General features: G+C 44.1%; 1 protein-coding gene across 1 annotated transcript; it reads right to left on the bottom strand.

The window, feature by feature from the left end:
- Window positions 1–221: 221 nt before the first annotated feature.
- rybpb (RING1 and YY1 binding protein b) lies at window positions 222–16,699 on the bottom strand. Its single transcript, XM_051414151.1, has 5 exons — window positions 16,541–16,699; window positions 15,819–15,944; window positions 4,008–4,313; window positions 3,823–3,921; window positions 222–3,489 (listed from the first exon to the last, which is right to left on the bottom strand). Exons 1-5 carry the CDS (start codon window positions 16,564–16,566, stop codon window positions 3,240–3,242), a joined length of 807 nt encoding a protein of 268 aa, XP_051270111.1. The 5' UTR covers window positions 16,567–16,699; the 3' UTR covers window positions 222–3,239.
- Between the last annotated feature and the right edge of the window lie 1,947 nt (window positions 16,700–18,646).

Below are 18,646 nucleotides of genomic sequence, written 5' to 3'. Positions count from 1 at the left end.
CCTCATGTCATGTGTCACTGCACTGTGGAGGCTTCCTGTCCTGCCAACACACACTCTCCAGGACATCTCAATCAATAGTCTGCCGTCTCAGATCCAAACCCATTTCCGGTTATCTGATAGTGTAAAGCAAATGAAGATCTGAACTTGCATGTGTGTGTAAATACATGTGTATGTGTGGATGAATAGAACCAATAAAGCACACAGAGCAGCCAGAAAATAGATAACTTTAACAATTTTATTTGTGAAAAACTACAAGCAAAATTCATAAATAGACATTTCTATTTGAAGCGAAGGAAAATGATCAGGTTAGCCTATAAGCGCAAAGTCGTGCACATGCCAGAAACATGTATTATTTTAACATTATAAGCTAGACAAGGAGCCGTGATCCGCTGAAAATGCTGCGTACATTTCCACACCAGGAACATAATGTGACCATTTCACAAGGGGAAACAATGACACATCAGCTATAAGTTAAAAAAAAAACTAAAACTGGATTAAACAAAGAATGGATTATTGTACTGTCCCTAAAACTTTTTTTTCATATTTTTTTTAAAACCCAGCAATAACTTTAAAAGCATTGTACAAGACATTGTTATAGGAAGAAATGAGTTTGTATAATACACTTAATTGGAAATTCACGGTTAAGGTTATACAGTCAGTAAACAAGCCTTCTATATTTGGGTCTCTGACAAACAAAGCTAAAAAATGTAACCATCTTTACACAGTAAATTAAGGTTACTGGTCGCACACAAGAACAGAACTGCTTGCGCGGAAAGGAAACAGGAAACAAAAGACTTCAGCTCCAATGCCATTATTCATAGTGTCTGCTTTTGCACCTTGTTAAAATTCTATATACAAGCAATAATTCATATATTCAGCAAATGGCCATTTGTCAATAATTTAACAATGAATCTTTCTGTTGGAGTACTCAGTCAAGTGAATGTGGTTGCAGATAAGGCAGGTGAAAAGATGGCTTTTTAGGCCCATTTCTAATAGATTGCATTACAAAGCAGGCTTTTATTCTCAGTAAAAATTGAACAAAGCATGTTTCCCCTCTGACCCCACAGTCCCACTTCTTAAATTGTATTCACATTGATTTTCCTCACTTTGAACACTGATTCCATATTTGTATGCAATAAAGTACGTAATTACATATTAACCATAGCTTAACAGCAGAAAAACTGATGAACACATATCTCTTGGGCTTCCAACATTACTTCCAACATGTGATCATCTTCCCTACGTGTGAAACTGCAATGCTTTTAGTCGATACAGATCAAAACCTGCCCCTCAGATCCAGACTGTCTGGGAATAGTTAACCTCATCTAACCTGGTTTTAGTTGCTCTGGGAGCGGCTCAATTGGCGAGTTGGGGCCTCTGTTAAGGGAGCTACATGTACTGTGGTAGTCCAGCAGAGTGAAGAGGGGGCTCACTAAAGCCAAAGGTTCGGCCCAGCAGACCCAGAGCTCTTCTCAGCTACCCACCCGCACCCAGCCTGCTTCTCATCGCATGCACAATGAGGCAAGATCCACACCACTGGGTGCGGAGCCGGTAGTGTTCTTCGACTCGGCTCACAGTATTGACAGTTCTTTGCCCCAATTTAGCTGTGCACAGAGACAAGTGGACAATAAGAACACCATTAACATGGATTATATTAGTCTTTATTTAAACTGTTATTCATCTCACACATTAGATAATTGCATTTCAAATTGTTATTTATCTGTCTATTTATCATGTCATTATGAAATTCCTTTGGTCCTTCAATAAATAAAACTAAGATATCATATACACATTTATTCTTTATACAATTTCATACAGTTAAAAAGGAAATTATGTTGGTCTAGTATCAGCTAAGGTGAAAGTGAATTAAAACCCTTAAATAAGCCTTGCTGTTCTAAAAATTGAAAGAGCATTTGTGTTCTATTAACTACTGCAATATTTTTTGCCTTCAATGACAGGAGTCTTAAATTAATAAAAAAAGAAAAAGAAAAAATTAAATTGAATTGTCAGTCTCTTCAAATTGTTCATGTCTTTGCACTTGTTTTCAGGTTGAGAGAATGAAGATTCAAAGTTGTCTTCAGGACCATAACAGAAAGGAAAATGAAATCGATTCACAACAGCTTGACACAACAGGTCTATTTAACAGTTCGATATGGTTTTACCAAGTGGAACTGTGTGTAACCATCCTTCAGTCACAACAGAAAAAACTCTGGCTCAAGAGCTGAGAGGACAGCTCTACCTTCAGCCAGAAAACTCAATATCGAAGTACGGAATGCAGAAAATATCAACAGCTTTTAGTGTTTTACACAACAGCCTACACTGTACAGTTATGGACATAAGATACTGTATAAGAGATTTGCTATAGCATACTAAATCATAGACAATCTAGTTGAAAAAGTCAGGTGTGTGAACCTCAAGTGACCTTCTGAAGCACACTGACCTGTAGAGAACAAGTAGACGGACCTGGTGGAGGTCCCGACAGTGTTCAGAGTGAGACAGTGTTGTTGAGAAAAGTGAACGAGAATTTGATTCATCAGCACTTTGTCACATTGACTGAAAGAGCAATCCCAGATCTGCAAAACCGCTTCACAGTGTATCTAGCACCAGTGTGTGTGTGTGTGTGTGTGAGAGTGTGTTTGTGTGTGTCTGTCTGTGTGACTCGAGTCTTGTCCTATCGTTTTCAAACTGTAATAAAAACACTGAAGGAATGATCGATCGGCAGAGCTACACAGCAAAGCTTCAACATAAAAAGGAGAACATCAAAGTATACAGGTGCAACAGGTAATAAATAAGGGTAATAATAGTTTAAAGTTATTGAAATGATGGTGGTTATTGTGCCCAGCGGAGAATTCTTCTTTACAAAAAAGAAAAAAAAAAATGTCGACTTGGCCTCACATCCACGTACGAATATAAAACAATACATACAAGTGTCTGGATGCTACCGCGGGGGAGGTTGGGGTTGGGGGCGTTACTCCTTGTAAAACCCAGCTCTGCTCGCCTGTTCCACGGGTGTAACCACGAGGGAAGTTCCTCAACAGGCGCATCACAATGTTCCTCTCTGCCAGCCAGCCAGCTCCCTCTCAGCATCCAGGGGTGGTCATGGAATGAAGGCAGGGCAGCGATGGGAAAGGTGAAATCTCTCCCCCTATGGGATCCATAGTGTCCAGAAACGTGGGGGAAAGGGGGGAGTGGAGGAGGGCGAGGACCGGGGGTTGTGGGACAGGGATAGGGGCAGGACCTCAGAACGACTCGTCGTGCCCCACAGACAGATCCCCTTTAGGTGTGGAGGCGCGCGACGAGCCCTTGTCCATGCTCTCGGAGCCGGAGCTCTGGTGCTGTTGTTCGGAGCCCGCGCTGGACGTAATGGTGGACGAGGACGTGGAGGAGGAGCGGGTCTTCTCCTTAAAGTCTGTTATGATCACTGTCACGTTCCCTACGGTGATAGCCAACTGCTGGGCGGTGCTCCGGTCAATGTTCTTCAGTTTGGGCCTGAGTGACACAGACAGAGGAAAAAAGAAAAACAAAACAAATGTTAATAACCAGAAATGGCAACCACAATATGTGTGCCTCAGCAACAACAAGGGGGAGCCAGCACTGCGGGGGCGGTTACACTAAATTGCTCAATTCACTGGGTGACACACGAACAGTCAGAACAAGTGTACATAAAGTGAGAGTGGGTGTTTAGTGTAAAAGATCATTTGTGAATCATTTGAGGTTTCCCACTAGCCTTGTGCTGCATGAGTTTCTCTAAAAAGGCGTACTGTGTAGTCAGAGATGCTAAACCATGTGTTCTGCCAAACACTATGAGAAAGTGCTACATACCTGGAAATGTGAGAGTTCTTGTTGGTCTTGGTTGTTGATTTGCCAGACTGTATGCTGTGTTTTTCACTGGGTGGGCTCTGATGGTTGTCTGATTTGGGTCTGGAGAAAAACAGATACACACCTGTTAGGATATCTGCACAGACAACATCCAGAGACACAACAGAAGCCTCGCCGTGCACACTGACCTGGTCTTTTTGCTGCTGGGCTTCTTCGTGACGGCTGGGCTGATGTCCTTCTCTGTGTCGGGTTTGTCTTTGATTGGCTGTTCCTTGTCAGTATTTTCCTTCTCAGCAGTGTCTCCCTCTGGCCTCACTCTCTCTGGACGCTCACCCTCTGGGCGACCCTCTCCATTGGCGCGCTCTCCTTCGCCATCGGGGCGCTCCTTGTCTGTGCGCTCACTCCTCTCCCTCCGCTCCTTCTTGGGCGGGGGAGGCATCGGGTACTGCTGAGCCACCTGCTGGGCAACCAGCTGGGAGTTGATCCTGGGTTTCCTGTGGGAGAGATCCAAGGCACAAACATGAATTAGCCTCATAGTGGCAACATACCAGCACAGTCACACTACGGCTGACAAAGAGAGGTGACTGAACCTAGAGGCCGGCGAGGGAAAGGAGCTGATGCTCCCAGCTGCTGCAGAGGTAGGTTTACGCAGCCGCTTCCTGGTGAGGCAGCTCTGTTTTGAGGGCTAATCTCATTAGCTCACGGCTGTAATAAAATGAATGCACAGGATCACAAGGTGGGACATTTGCAGCACGTCACTTAGGTCCTCTAATCTGATTACTGCAGGGTTGGCCCCATTTGTCACAGACTGAGATTCAGTTGGACATGGTGTAGCTGCTCTGCTCACTGAGCTCACCAGCAACCATAGAGCTACTCTGTCCCCCTTTGACTCATTTACAAACACAAACATCTCTTTGACTTTGATCATTGTTAATCAGCGAAAACAATAACAGCAAGTAAGATATGTAATGCAACATACCACTGATTTCCAAAAATCGGGTGCTTCACATAAACCCATGCATTTCTGAAACCACCTTTACCACTGTGGTGTATCACCGCTCAACTGTTACAAACATGCACGCAACAACAGCAGCATCTTGCTCCATCGGCTGTGCAGATGAACACGGCCTTAAGCTGTGAGGCAAAATGCTAGCCCAAAGTTAGACTGCTTGAGCAAAAGCACACACCTGCAGCATAATGGACACCAGCTGGCAGCATCTAGGGGGGAAGCAGAAGACCTCAGGGGAGAGGAAAAGATGACTGCAGCCTTCCAGAGGCTCCGACTCAGCCGAGACCAAACTGCAGCCAGCAACACAGATAATCACAGGCCAGCACTGGGCAAGCATGGTGAGGAGTAAACCACAAGTACACTCACACACACACAAACACGCACTTGAAAAGCTTAGCGTGCAAACAAACAGCCTGGCACGGCTCAGTGGCTGCTCAGGAGACCTTTCAACAGGAACACAACAAGTTATACTAGCTAGCTGTGTATACCTAACTCTTCCAAGTCCAATTCTAGTCTTGGCAGGAAGATATTGTGATATCCCGGCAGTGGAGAGGAGGTCCCTTGATTCTCAGCTGCTTTAGGAGACCTGCGGTCAAGTAGGCAGCCTTGAAAGTTGTAGAAACTCTGTTGGTCTTAGCATGAGGCCAGATAAACAAGTGGTACTGCTGGAATATGAAGCTCTCACAGTAATGTTTTTAGGTGTGCCATGGGAATGGGCTGTAGTGAAACGGGTGTAGAGGCAAATTCATGTGGCAAAACAAAAGAAGCTCAATAGTGCATCAGGACTGATGACGCTGATTTCAGTGGCTTGCTGTGGAGAGTGGTTTTCAGACAGCCGCTTAAGTGGTTAGCCTCAGGGTTTCAATTTGGCAGCATCATATTGCCAGTCCAGTTACTCTCGTTTCTGCACTTCCATCCTCGCATGTCTTTCACAACCGACACTCCGCTCCCTCAGTCCCTCTATCTTTAAGTAGCCAAGCACTTTAAAACTCTTAACAGTCCAATTCTTTGGTGACTTTTTTTCTCTACTGCTCCATCAAACTCATTTAGTCTCCTCCTGCTGCAGCCCATTACAGTCAGAGAGGGCCTCTTCTGATGAGGGGGCGGCCGATCAGAAGGCAATCAATTGGTGCATAATAGAGCATCATGTCGTGATGCTCGCACTACGCTTAAATCAATACACCAGCTGTGGCAAATGCTGAGGACCCTGGGCTGTTGATCCAGTATCCATTAGCTGTCCTGGTTCTCTGGAGCCTGGGGCTCTTTCTACCTGCTGCCCTTGTGTGAGGTACCTTCTGGAGACCTTCAGTGAGTGCGAAATTAAAGACTGATATGGGAGTGGGATTTTCTTCCCATCCTATCCTAGCTTCATAACTGCCACCTCTGTCCTGTTCCCATCAATTTGATCCCAATTCCATTTCAATCTGGAGTCATCACTTCCCATATCGGGTAAGGGAGCTCCGATTGATCGGTCAGCGATTGCAATCGGCTGAAATTCGTTCTAATTAGTTCGCCGATCTCTACAAATGCCGACCAGAAGAGCCAACCAGCCGATCAGCTGACGCATTTATTTTATTCCACAGGAAGGTTATTCAGTCTTTGACAAACATAGATTTAAATTGGAAAAAACAGAATCGTGGGTGAAAACATTCAAAACGTGTTGTGTTTCTTGGGCGACTTTATAAAACGTAATGACTTACAAAGTATATGGAGAGAGGAGCAGAGAGAGGCGGGTGTGGAACAGAGGTGTAGGCGTGAGCGTACACTATAAACATAAGGCTTTAAATAGAAGCAGTGACCGGAAATCGGCCGATGCTGCGTCTAGTGATCGGTAATGATGTTGGGTTTATAGCATTGGACCTCCTTGCCTGTACTGACAACACCAATTTGTCAAGCAAGCCCAAACTGTGTAAGGTTGTTTTTCTAAATCTATAGAGCAAATAATACATGCCATGACTCAATGCTGAATTTGCTGTGAAATATAAACCAAATGTTATTAAAATACATTTATCCTCTTTTGATGACCCAATGCAGCCCATCCAATGGGAACCTTGTGGATTCCTGATCTGATGTCAACATCTGGTGGGGAAGCGTCAACATGCCACTGAGAAAGTGTGACAAAGAACTCAGGTTTTGAGGAGGCTTGAGCTACATGAGAAAACAGCAGTGAGCAAAGCTTAAATGATGACATGTGCTCACCCACACATAGCCCTTGTGAAAAAATAAATCTCTAACCCACAGCCATGAGTAAACAGATTGTGAACGCAGACAGCATCCAACAGGACCAGAAATCATTTTGTTTGGCAGTGAGAGCTGTTAGCCGAGGAGGTGGTGAATGAGTGATTGATTGACTGATAAGCTCCACGCCTCTTTGGCCTGTTGCAGAGCTGAAGCCCTGGTCGGAGCCTGAGATTTGTGTCAGCAGTAGCGGTGGTGGCAGAAACAGACCCGGTAGTTAAACGCTGATTCAGTGCCAGCTGTAAGTCAGCCATGAGTTGCTGCTGGCATGACAGAGCCACCACTCTCTTTGCCCCATTATTTATTTACTGACCACCCATCATGGCTTTGCACAGCAATGCTCTGTGGCTCATTAATATGGCTGGAGATGCATGACACTATATGCATGTGTGACTTGCATTTATTAAATAGCGATGGTCCTTAACAGCTGTAAAAGTCTGCCTCTGCTTAAAAATATATTTCAATATTTAAAATGCAGCTCATATTTAAATAATCTGTAGATGTTGTTGAGCCTAGAATGTACTAATTAAACTACAACACTGCTAAAAATGACTACTGAACCATATTATTTTGCAAACACCTAATCCAAACAAGAAACATCTATATTTCACAAGACGTACTGGAAATGATCCTGGGAGCAGGACCAGGAGTGAACCCCAGGGTCCAATTGCAGAAATTGCTCCAACCTCCCACTGCTGCCAATATATTCCTAGGGAAACTGTGTGTGTGTGTGTGTGTTTGAGTGAATGTGTTGTAAAGCCTGCTGTCGAATCATTTCCCACTGTGAGGGCTCACAGCTTATTACCTCCCCTTCGCACAACAATAGGCCGTGATTGACAGCTCCTCCTATGCTTGCCCCTACATTCCAGTGTCTGGGGGAGGAAGGAGTGGGGAGACTCCCTCCACGGGATGCCCTGAAATAACTATCATCATGCTTAAAAGCTCCTAATTCAGTCAGACTGACACCCATAGTTAGACTGCTCCACTCAGCCTGAACCATCCCGGAGACAGACACATCTCTGCTCAGCTGGTGCTCTCGCTGGCCAGGAGCAGCCAAAACTGCAAGCCCAGAGCAAAAGCTGAAGCTACTATTTCAGGGGGGACTCTTTCTAGAGAATGCAAAAACAATGAGCCCAAGCACTTCACGGAGAGGCAGAGTAATGAAGAGAGTGAGCGAGCGATGGTGAGTGTGATAGAGTGAGAGAGAGGCGCAGGAAAGCCCTCATTAACACAGCTCTTTTATTTGAAGTGCTGTGTTGAGGACAAGCAATTATTTCCTGCCAGGCTGAGTGAATGCAGTTGCAGACAGCTGAGCGAAGAGGAGACAGAGAGTGAGACAGTCAACAGTATTATTTTACCGTGGACAGCCCACGGAGGAGCTCCGACTATTTAACATCACCCACTCTCTAATCCAGACTTTGTAAATAACCGCATCTACAGAGTATGAACGTGGGCTCCTTGTCCTCAGTGACGTACAAAGTTGTTCAGAAACATGAATCCTCAATTCATATGCATTCAGCAGTGACCTGGTTTCCCCCCCACATAGGACTTTGAGACCATCACAGCCTCAGCCTGGAGCACATCTCTCAGATCCAGCATGAGCATGCCACAGGGCTTTAGTTTGATCACAGCACCTCCCTATGACGTGCTGGCAACCATGTAATCAATGATCTACATGCACTCGTCTGTGTGCAGACACTTGCTGCACGCCTTGATCATTATGTAGAAACATGTGATGCCCCAATTCATGGGTCACATAAATATTTGCTGGCTTTGTTGTCCATCACAAGTTCCCAGGCCAGAGCCTAAGGTAACATCTTCACCCAAAATCTTAAATTTATCGTTGTAGTTGGAACCAGCAAATGTTTAAATGTTGACTTGTTGACAATTCATTTTATGGTGATCAATTGTTTCAGCTCTAATAGAAATGTGTATTTTATGGCTGAACCAGTTTGGCACACTGAGTCATGTGCAAAACTTGCGTTATTATGGTATTACTACCAACATAAACATATAATCTCCTCCTCTCCCCACGTACTTCCACGACTCATTTCTGCTTGTTCTGGCGGGGGTTTTCTTCCATTTTTTTTCTTCTTCTTCTATGGTACGTATGCCTAACTTCCTGTAATTGGTCCAAAAGTCCGAACCATCCAAAAAGTGTTTTCATACTGTAAACGAGCCGAACCATGGTTCAAGTTTGATCCGGACCGAGACCACCTCTTTAGTTCGGACCGAATTTTGGTCTTTTGATCCGGACCGTGGTCCGTGGCACCTTTCTCACCTACAATTTTGGTTTGGACCAAACTGAAAAGTCTGAAGGTCCGGACCAAATGAGGTATGTGTGAAAACGCCCTAAGTCAGCAGGTCAAGTTATTTACAAACCGTCAGTTTTAGAAGAAAGAAGAAGAAGGAAAGAAACTCATCTCATCAACTTGTTTTGAGCCTCGTCTGTATGACACATGCCTTAAAATGTACCCATGCCTCCATGGACAGCACCAAATTCTGGATCCTCTCGCATATTATGTTTTCATTGTAACTCACTGTCACTATTCCCATTTTATATTTTAGGACGGTACAAATTATATCTAACTACAAAAAAAGCCTGAGAAGCCAGCAGTTAGGACAGAGTACAAAGACTTGTTGCCATAGAGACGATACACTGTCTCGTCTAGTTGCATTGGTGTAAACTGGCAGGTTCTCAGAATGTTACAGACCAATGCATTGCAGGTAGCTGCAAGTTTTAACTTGCCTCATTGCAAATATTTGGCCTGAACTGGGCTTAATACTAGTATAGTCTTTTATAAATGTACCACCATCAATGCACATGAACACACCTATTCATGTGTTTACTTATTGTTATGTTAAATTGAAAAATAAGAAATACCACTTGACTGTGGAAGTTGGGAGTTCCTGAGCAGTCTGAGCCTGAAGTGACTGGAGCAGTGTTGTCACCTCCAGCCATCCATGGGTAAAGTGTGTGACTGAGTGAGTGAATGAGTGAGCGTGTTGTGGAAGCTGAATGAGGATAGCACCTGAAGAGCAGCCTGGGGCTACAGCGCTTCTCAATTCATTCCCACTGCCCACCAGAGGCATTAGGCATTCATCCCTTCATGAGTCCCTTCCAGTCAAGACTTTGAGGGCTTAACGTTACTGTCAAACCCCCCCCAACTCACACTCCTTGTGTGGGTCTGTGGATCCCCAACAATGTTTCATGTTTCACAATTTCTTTAGCTCAACAGTCAGGCATGACATTTAGTTCCCGTGATACGGAGTACTGGCAATACTGGACAGAGCAAAGGAATCCAGGCAAATCTTTCACAGATATCTCTCCTTGTCTGCAATGACTGTAAACCATATGGAGCAGGCTGGCTGCTGAGTGTCTGTTTTTCTGCTGCTCTTGACAGGCTAAAGGACTCTGGCAGTCAGACATTCTATGTGTCTGAGTGAGACAGCCACGCAAGAAGAAAAGGAGGTCTATAACAGAGGAATTAAAAAAGGAAATGTCTAAGTTTATGTCTGCTCATGTGTGATAGACACTTCATCTTCACACTGACAAGTATTTCCTTTCCAAAACTGACCTTTCAGGCTACAAAATGCCTGGCATTGGGCAGACTGACAGGGAGTCATTGCAAAGGCACTAAGCACATATGAGCTCCTTCCATCAGCAGCACTGTGTCACATTGCTCAGTATCACTCATTTGTTTTCCTCCCCTCCATTGCCTCTCCATCATTCTCCCTTTTGTCTTTTTGCCTGCTCTCTCGTCACTTTCTCACTGTGCATTATCCCCCACCACCCGCCCTCTGTCCTGCTGTTTGCCTCTGTTGTGTATGAGTTATCTGTCAAGTGGACCCAGTCACCCGATCTTGCTGCTGTCCCATCATCTTCTTGCCCATTTGCTTTCGTATAAACAGAGCCTGGTTTAAATTTGCTCAACAAAACATCAAGCAGCACTGCCGAAAGGGATACTGCATCGTCACAGCATGGTCTCATGTTCTACACCAGGGGAACAACATCAAGCAAGCAAACAAAAACATCAAGTGAAGAAACCTGACACCAAGAGGTCAAACACAAAGCCTCTACGGACTACTGGAGTCACGATTCAAAACTACCAAACTACTTCCATTTTTGATCTATAGCTTCTTGATAATGCTCAGACAAACCATAGCACAACTGAATCAAAACTCTAAGAATGACTTCAACAGAAGTTACTTTAATCTACTTTACCTAGAGAAAGGGCCCATTCTGCTTTCACTCTTGATCTTGTCTGTAGCGAATGACATGCCAAATGTTGCTGTTCTTTCCCCCCATGCATGGATGGTGTTGCTGGTAGAAACAGAAGAGGCTGTCCAGTCTAGCTCTCTCCCTCCCTGGGTAATGATGTGCTTCGCTCTGCTTTAGCCCCTGGAGACTCTTGGTTGAGTGAGCACATCCCCCTTGCAGCCATCCATGCTCCCCCTTCCTTCAACACACACACATAAATGTCCAGACGCTTCACTCCTCTCTGTCCCTTCTCCGCTCTGTTTCTCCCCTTGTCCTCTCTTGCCCTCTTCTTCTCCTTACTCCACAGCGAGCTGTGACTCCATACCAACTCCCTCTCTCCTCGTCCTCATATGCCTTTCTCTATGTTTCTCCGCGAGACTCCTCACTGTCACGTTCATTTGCTTGCCTCATCTTTTTGTTGAGTGGGAGGAGTCCCGATTCAACAGCTCTCTCAACATTTCTCTGTTTTGTCAGATTGCCAAATTGGCTACTGTATTTAATCACTCACACTCTGCCAAATCCCATGAAGTAATTAAGAACTTTTAAATCCGGCAATTAACATGTAAAGATTAGGGCTACCCGCTCGTGCTTAGGGTTTTAGTGCAGATGCTGATAATGCTGGATAAGCAAAAGCAGTTTCCTCTGAGCGGGGGCTGATGTGGGGGCGGGGGGTGGGTGAGGAAGTGCAGATATAAATTGAGCGCCAGCATGTCCTTCTTATGTAATTCCATTATCCCAGACAATTTGCCTTAATGTGACAGTGGTAGAATCCACGGATTATAATGACTCTATTCCATCATTGTTAAAGACAGAAAGGCACACACACCGAGACACACAAACAGACACACACACACTGCAATCATTTTTTAATAATTGTGCAGCCTGAACACTTACAAAGACAGAGATGCACTTTTACTTTTTGAGCCCCACTACTAACTCATAGCTTTAGGGTCGGGTATCCTTTTGATTTTATCCATTCTGATTGTGCTGATCAATTCTGGTTTAAACTGTTATTATCTGGGGTTAACCATGGTCTTATTACGAAACCACAGACTAAATGCAAAAGACATTTACTTAAGTGCATAAACATCTGTAAATATCTAGAGTCATGGATAAATTAGACTAATTGTCTATGGTTGGCTTATCTAACTTTACCACAGTAAATAGAATAAATATAAATATCTTTTATTGTTACCTCAAAATCCTTCATCCTTCATACTTATATAATAATATTTGTGCATGCCATTATTATTATAACGTCATCTTGACTCCACCCATTAAGATCTTCTAAAATATAAATAGATAGATAATAAAATTCTTTAACCTCTATCTACATTCACTGTATGTTAAATATAACATTACACCACTGTCTGAACAAAACAAGTTTTTTTTATTTCTGTTTGTATAAACACTTACTAGTAAGGACATTCATACCTTTACTATTATCCTTATATCTGACATGTATGTGAATAAAGCCCTATATCTCACACTGCTGTATATATATATTGTATCAGCTGCTGTAGTTCAGGTTTTATGTGTGTCTGAGATTCAGATAAATTCGGGAAATTGGGGTTAGTTTAAATTCAGTCAGAGAACTGCATTTTGCTAACAAGTGAGAGATATGCAGATGGAAGCTACTTGAAATGGTTGACAACAGAGCAACATCGCACAGATAACAGCACAGCAGTCAAAGACTGAGGTACCTCAAGACTTCCTGTGATCCCCACCATCAATCAACTTTAGAGGGCTCCTAATGGTTTCTCCCTGGGCCCCGGGGCATGACAGAGGTGCATACCAAACACCACCACAAAGCAAACTGATGTACAGCAACACGGTGTCACGTTCACACAGCGATCAGGTTCAGATGCCAGAAACATTTAAATATGATAGCATGCACCTCACAGGGGATGCTAATGCGAGCCCTTCTCCAATTACCAAAGCAGCAGCAACTGAATGCAGACGCTGAACACTTTGGCTACTTGGACTTTTAGATTAGCAGCGAGGTCAGGTGCAAAAAGCAGAGTGCATTCTTGTTTAAGAGTCAGAGTGACAGAGGCTAGATTTAGCCTACTTGGATATCATGTTACATCACTGAGCTGGACTGGGTCAACAGGTTCGTTAGGCTGTGCTCGGATGGGGAGAACGGGCCTCTCTCCCTGCATGCTGATGCCACAGCCAGAGTTTTGCTCTTGTTAACACACATTCTTCCTCCATCTGCACAAATCAAAGCTGCATGACCCACAGCTACCTAGCTTACCTACCGCTGGCTGAGGACAAAGTGCAACTCAAGCCTCACTGGAGTATAAGCCACTGGCTGTCAATCACCATCATGTTAAGTGTGTATTCTCCTTCAACACCTGTAGAAACAGCTAGTGTCGAAATGACTCAGTGCAGACTGTGAGGGATGGATGCATCACGCTCAAGGGATGGAAATATTCATCTGATTGTGAATTTCACTTTGGACAGGTAGGTAGATCCTGTATGACTCAAACTGCAGCAAGCAATGACATCACTGCACTAATATCTGCAGACTGCTACCTCTGGTACAAACAGCTTTTCAGGAGTGGATGGGGGTATATGTAAATGGCTGTGATACTGCCCAATACTTCAGCTGCATCCATCTTCCCCTTACTACTTCAAACACAGTCAACACTGACTGACCTTTGTCCCAGGACACAGAAAAAGACAGCTATATTTGGTGACCAAAACAAGCTATTTCAAACATAAACACAAATCAAACTTCAATGCTGAGAAAAGAAGTGTTTTGACTCCTACCAGCAGCGAGGAGCTCTAATTAGTGAACACACGTGTCCTGCTGCACAAAAGCACATTCAAAGAAGAGCCTCAGATAAAAGCAACGAGACAAACATCCACACATAGCCTTAAGTGTGAATCGTTTAGCTGAGAGCATGTTGCTTTGTCACATACTTTGCTGGAATACATCAAACAGTGAAGAAAAGACAGCTAATTAGTACTCATTAGAATAAGACGCAGCCCCACAACTATACAACTGCATTAATCAAAGGTTATCTATTCAGATCAAACAGGAATGTGTGACAACCACTCCTGCGATGTCATGTGCTCCCATTTACCAAATAGAGGCAACTGGGCTGTTGCCAAAGCACAGTGGCAGGATGGCTACGACATGCTCGTCTCTGCTTCCTGCTTTCACGCAGCAGGCTCAGTCTGCATCATCAGCTGTGGTATTAAGCGACACGCTGCTAGGAAAAGATCATAGGGGGAGGGGAGCCAGACAATTAAGACTGAGCTCAATCTTTTGGATTCTCAGTTAACCAGCGTCAAGTGTGTTTGTGGTGCACCAGGGGTGCTAGCCGAGCCACTCATTCTAAAACCACAGCTGGAAAGGTTAGAGTGCAGGAGACTTGTCAACAAACCCACAAATGACTCATCTATCTCTCCATCTCATCATGCAACTGATGACACGAGTAAACAAACTCACACTGTGGCACACGGAACTTCTCATCAAAAACATTCCCCAGAAGAGAAGGAGGAGGCGTTCACACACACAAAAGCGAAAGGGAATCCCGTCATGATATTCAATTTATACAGTGATTTCATCTCCGTTTCCCATAAGATGCTGTCTTCTGCTGACATCAAAAAACTGTATTCTGAGTTAAGGTGAGGGGAAATGTTATGACTAATCTGGAGAAATTTGGTGATAGTAAACATGAATTCACGTGTAAACAGCTCCGGGAAGAAAGCAGGTTTGTGGCAGATTGAGATTTGAAAATGATTATTGAAAGACAAATGGGTGGACTGACATTTAAACATTTAAAGATTTTTGGAACAATCGGGGTAAGAAACTGGTGAACCTCCCTTGAACACATACCAGGTTGGGCACAAAATGACATTGGCTTAAAGTACACGCCACAAGGGAGGAAAGTCTGATGGACAGAGAAATATCAAAAATGCACATCTGGGGTTGATACCTAATCCGGATTACAACGACTTTTCTTAACCTGAGAAATATAATAATCTCCTTACTGTACATCCACCTCATGCACAATAAATCTGACTTGCCAGACCATTTAAAGAACCTCTGCAATCCTACAGGTAGGTGAAATGCACACACTTGTTTCGCTCCGTGTAAAAAAAGCAGCCCGTTCGCTGTTTATGCACTGTAGCTGTACAGCCATCGTGAAGTATGGTCCCTCTTCCCCACCCCACCCCATTCCCCCCCTCTAGCTAGTGAAGCAAGCAGCCAGCCTACCTAGACGAATGCATAAAAGCAATGCAATGTTAGTCGCATAAAATGAGAAAACTACGGACAATCCAGACAACGGTGGGAGATGTTTGCAAGGTTGTCCATCAACAAGTCCTCATTCGCTCACAGATAAATAGGCTGTCGATCAAAGTTGTCATCCCCATAAATTGCGATGCAACGCTGCTGCAGCCAACCAAGCAGGGGAAAAAGGAGACGCTCAGACGAGAGGGAAAGAGAGAGAGAAGAGAGAGGGATCGCTACGTTACCTTGTGGATGTGCCCTTCCTCACATCGCAGATGCTGCATTTGAAAGCCTCGGCGGTGTTCCTGAAGGTGCAGACGCTACAGTCCCAGTACCCGTCATCAGCGGTCTGTTTGGCTTGTCTTTTTGGCCTTACAAATTAGACAAATGTTAAGGTCAAGTTAGTTTTTGAAATAACACCAACATAATTCATGAATTAACAAGAAAGGAAATTGTGACAAACATAACACGCTGTGTAATACACAAGCTACTTGGTACAGCACAAATCATGGTGGTGTTGTCATTAATATTGGGTTCGAGTCCCGGCAAGTACAGCTTCTTGGTTAATAAATCCCCACAGTGGCGAAGCTCCACACCGTCCGATTGTATCGCCAGCTAGGCTAGCAGGCAGGCAAGCATTGCTAAAATTTTCGGCACCGAAGCTTAGCATGTCGGCTAACAAAACCAATATCAAACAATGTCCATTTCGACATTGACTCTCCAAAAGGCTTCATCGAGGCGGAAGAGCGTTTCAGGGAATGCCAGGCGTATCCTCTGAAAAATTTCCCTTTGTCTGTTAAGTGACTGGGTTATAGGGAGCGAGAAGCCGCCATAGTGACTGCACTAGCTAGCTGTGGCATACCAACTGAAAAAGGGAGAAACGATCCCTGTGAGAGGAAGACGCATCCAAATATCGAGCCCAAAACGCACAAAACAACTATAAATCGACAGTGGGTGGTCGCATTACCTGGTAGGGCTCTTTTTGTCGCCCATGGTGAAGAATAGTCCTCGGAAATAAGAAGAAAAAGGGGCCTCCTTTAATTGTCAGTGAGTGTAGTGGGTTCCAGATAGAGCCGCTGCTGAAGCTGTTGGCAGACAGGCTCCACTCAGCGCTGGCTCGAGGCACGGCACAGACTGACTGCACTACACCACGTGACCGCCATCCAGCCAATCAGAGCGCGAGTCGGTTTAAAAGTCTGGATGGATATTTAGAAGCTATTTTAATAACTACGAGAGATATTTGACAGACCTCACCTCAACCCACGCACATACATACATTCATACAGATGACACTGCTGCAATATCGATAACACTCCAAATGATTTTAATAAAGCAAATGGAGATGGGATTTTTGGGAAAACAAAGTGCTTTACAGGGCAGAAGAAGAAAAAAAGAGCAAAGGGGAGCGATATACAAATAGCAAAAGCAATTAAATGAAGGTAACACAGAAAAGTAATTGAAAAGAAACACATTGGTATGGGGTTGTTAAACGTATTAATATGTCGTTATGACTAAAACAAAATCCTGTTACAAGTGCAGCCAGCACCAGGTCTTTAGACAGGAGGAGTTCTGATAACGACAAAGGGGTCTGCTGATAACCACAGGCAGCGTTCATGCTCATTTATGATTAATTATAACACTATCATTAGTTATAATACTGTCACAGGTGTATTCATGATGGACCAATAAAAGAGTTATTTGTACACCAGCATCACAGGAGGAATCATACATACTTCACTTGTTGAGCTTCTCTGGAGCCAAAAAAAAGGGAACATCTCTGGACAGTTAAAGAGTCTATGTCCTCACAGACACATTTGCAATCACTTGCACACATATGGGCAATTTAGAGTTTTAGGTTCACCAGGACTGTGAGGCAAAGTCCGAGTACCTGGAGGAAAACCAGTGAACATGCAAACTCCATACAAAACACCAAGGCTTTGATTTATTATTTATTATAAACACATACTCCCTTTAGGACACTGTGGATAATTTAGGCAATGCCTCCTACACTTTAACTTCATAAAAGAAAGGTTTTCACTTACAGTAATGTGACACGCTTTTCATTTGTTCTGTATAACGTTTTTGGGGTTTTTTTGCATCGAGGATCATATCACCATTATATTTTTATTCTTTCAGTGTGAACAGTCATATTCAAAAACATCACCTATTAGACACATAGCTTTCTGGAACATCAGATTGTATGGGGAAGATACAGCATTACTGGACACATTGTCCTCCTCCGTTTACTGAAATAAACATTCAAGGCCCTAACGAGACACAGAAGCCCTCCATTCATCCAGTATTTGCTAGAGAAACTTTTAATCGCCCCCTTCACCCTTCCTGGCTCTGGCAGGCTGCGTCATGGAATGTGTTGGAGCAAGCACTGCACCTCTTGTGCGCCTCCACTCTGCCCAGGACAAGGCTCTCGGTGGGGGAGACCAAGAGTGAATCATGTAGGCTCATTAGCTGCTCTCCACGGTTCCAGGTCCTATTGTGAATCCCTCGCTTCTTCTGTTCAGGGCGAGAATCCGTGCCTCCACATAAGTCTGCATCCGCCAAGTGATTACCTCTGCTTAGCTCATAGCACGCTGCACTAATTGAGCTTCATCACGGTGGCCTACTGATAACTACAATTCAGTCAAAACAACATTAAGCCTTGCCTCGCCGGTTCAGTTACGAGTTCCTGGGAAAACCAAACTTAACTTGCAAATCATGCAGCACTCGCATAGAGTGGAGTGAGTGGAGCTTCTCTGTATTCATGGGTAGGATGAGTCCTTGCAGCTACAAATGCTTTTTTGTATTTTTAGATACCACGATATCTGTGCAGACTGGTTAATTCACTGTTACAACAGGGATGAAAACATGTTAAAGGAGGCATTATGAAACAACAGCTGGCTTAAAGGTGAGAGAGGTGCACCTGTGGGGCAAATGTTCCCCTCCCTCGTCAGCTACACCCTTGAGCAAGGCGCTTACATTACTCGCAGACGATTTCACAAGACTAACAGTTAGTGCTCATTCATTATTTATGAGAGGTGAGTAGCCGAGTTTGAACAGCATGACACTAAGGTGGTGA

Source organism: Dicentrarchus labrax, unplaced genomic scaffold (genome assembly GCF_905237075.1).
Source record: "Dicentrarchus labrax unplaced genomic scaffold, dlabrax2021, whole genome shotgun sequence".
Taxonomy (NCBI): domain Eukaryota; kingdom Metazoa; phylum Chordata; class Actinopteri; family Moronidae; genus Dicentrarchus; species Dicentrarchus labrax.
The sequence above is the reverse complement of the archived record's forward strand: the minus strand, read 5'-3'. Positions and strand labels throughout refer to the sequence as shown.

Coding starts and splice junctions, on each gene's coding strand:
- rybpb (XM_051414151.1), bottom strand. CDS start 16,566: ATGGGCGACAAAAAGAGCCCTACCAG. Junction 4,314..15,818: donor AGGAAGGGCACATCCACAAG/GTAACGTAGCGA, acceptor TCTCTCCCACAG/GAAACCCAGGATCAACTCCC. Junction 3,490..3,822: donor AAGAACTCTCACATTTCCAG/GTATGTAGCACT, acceptor TGTGTCACTCAG/GCCCAAACTGAAGAACATTG.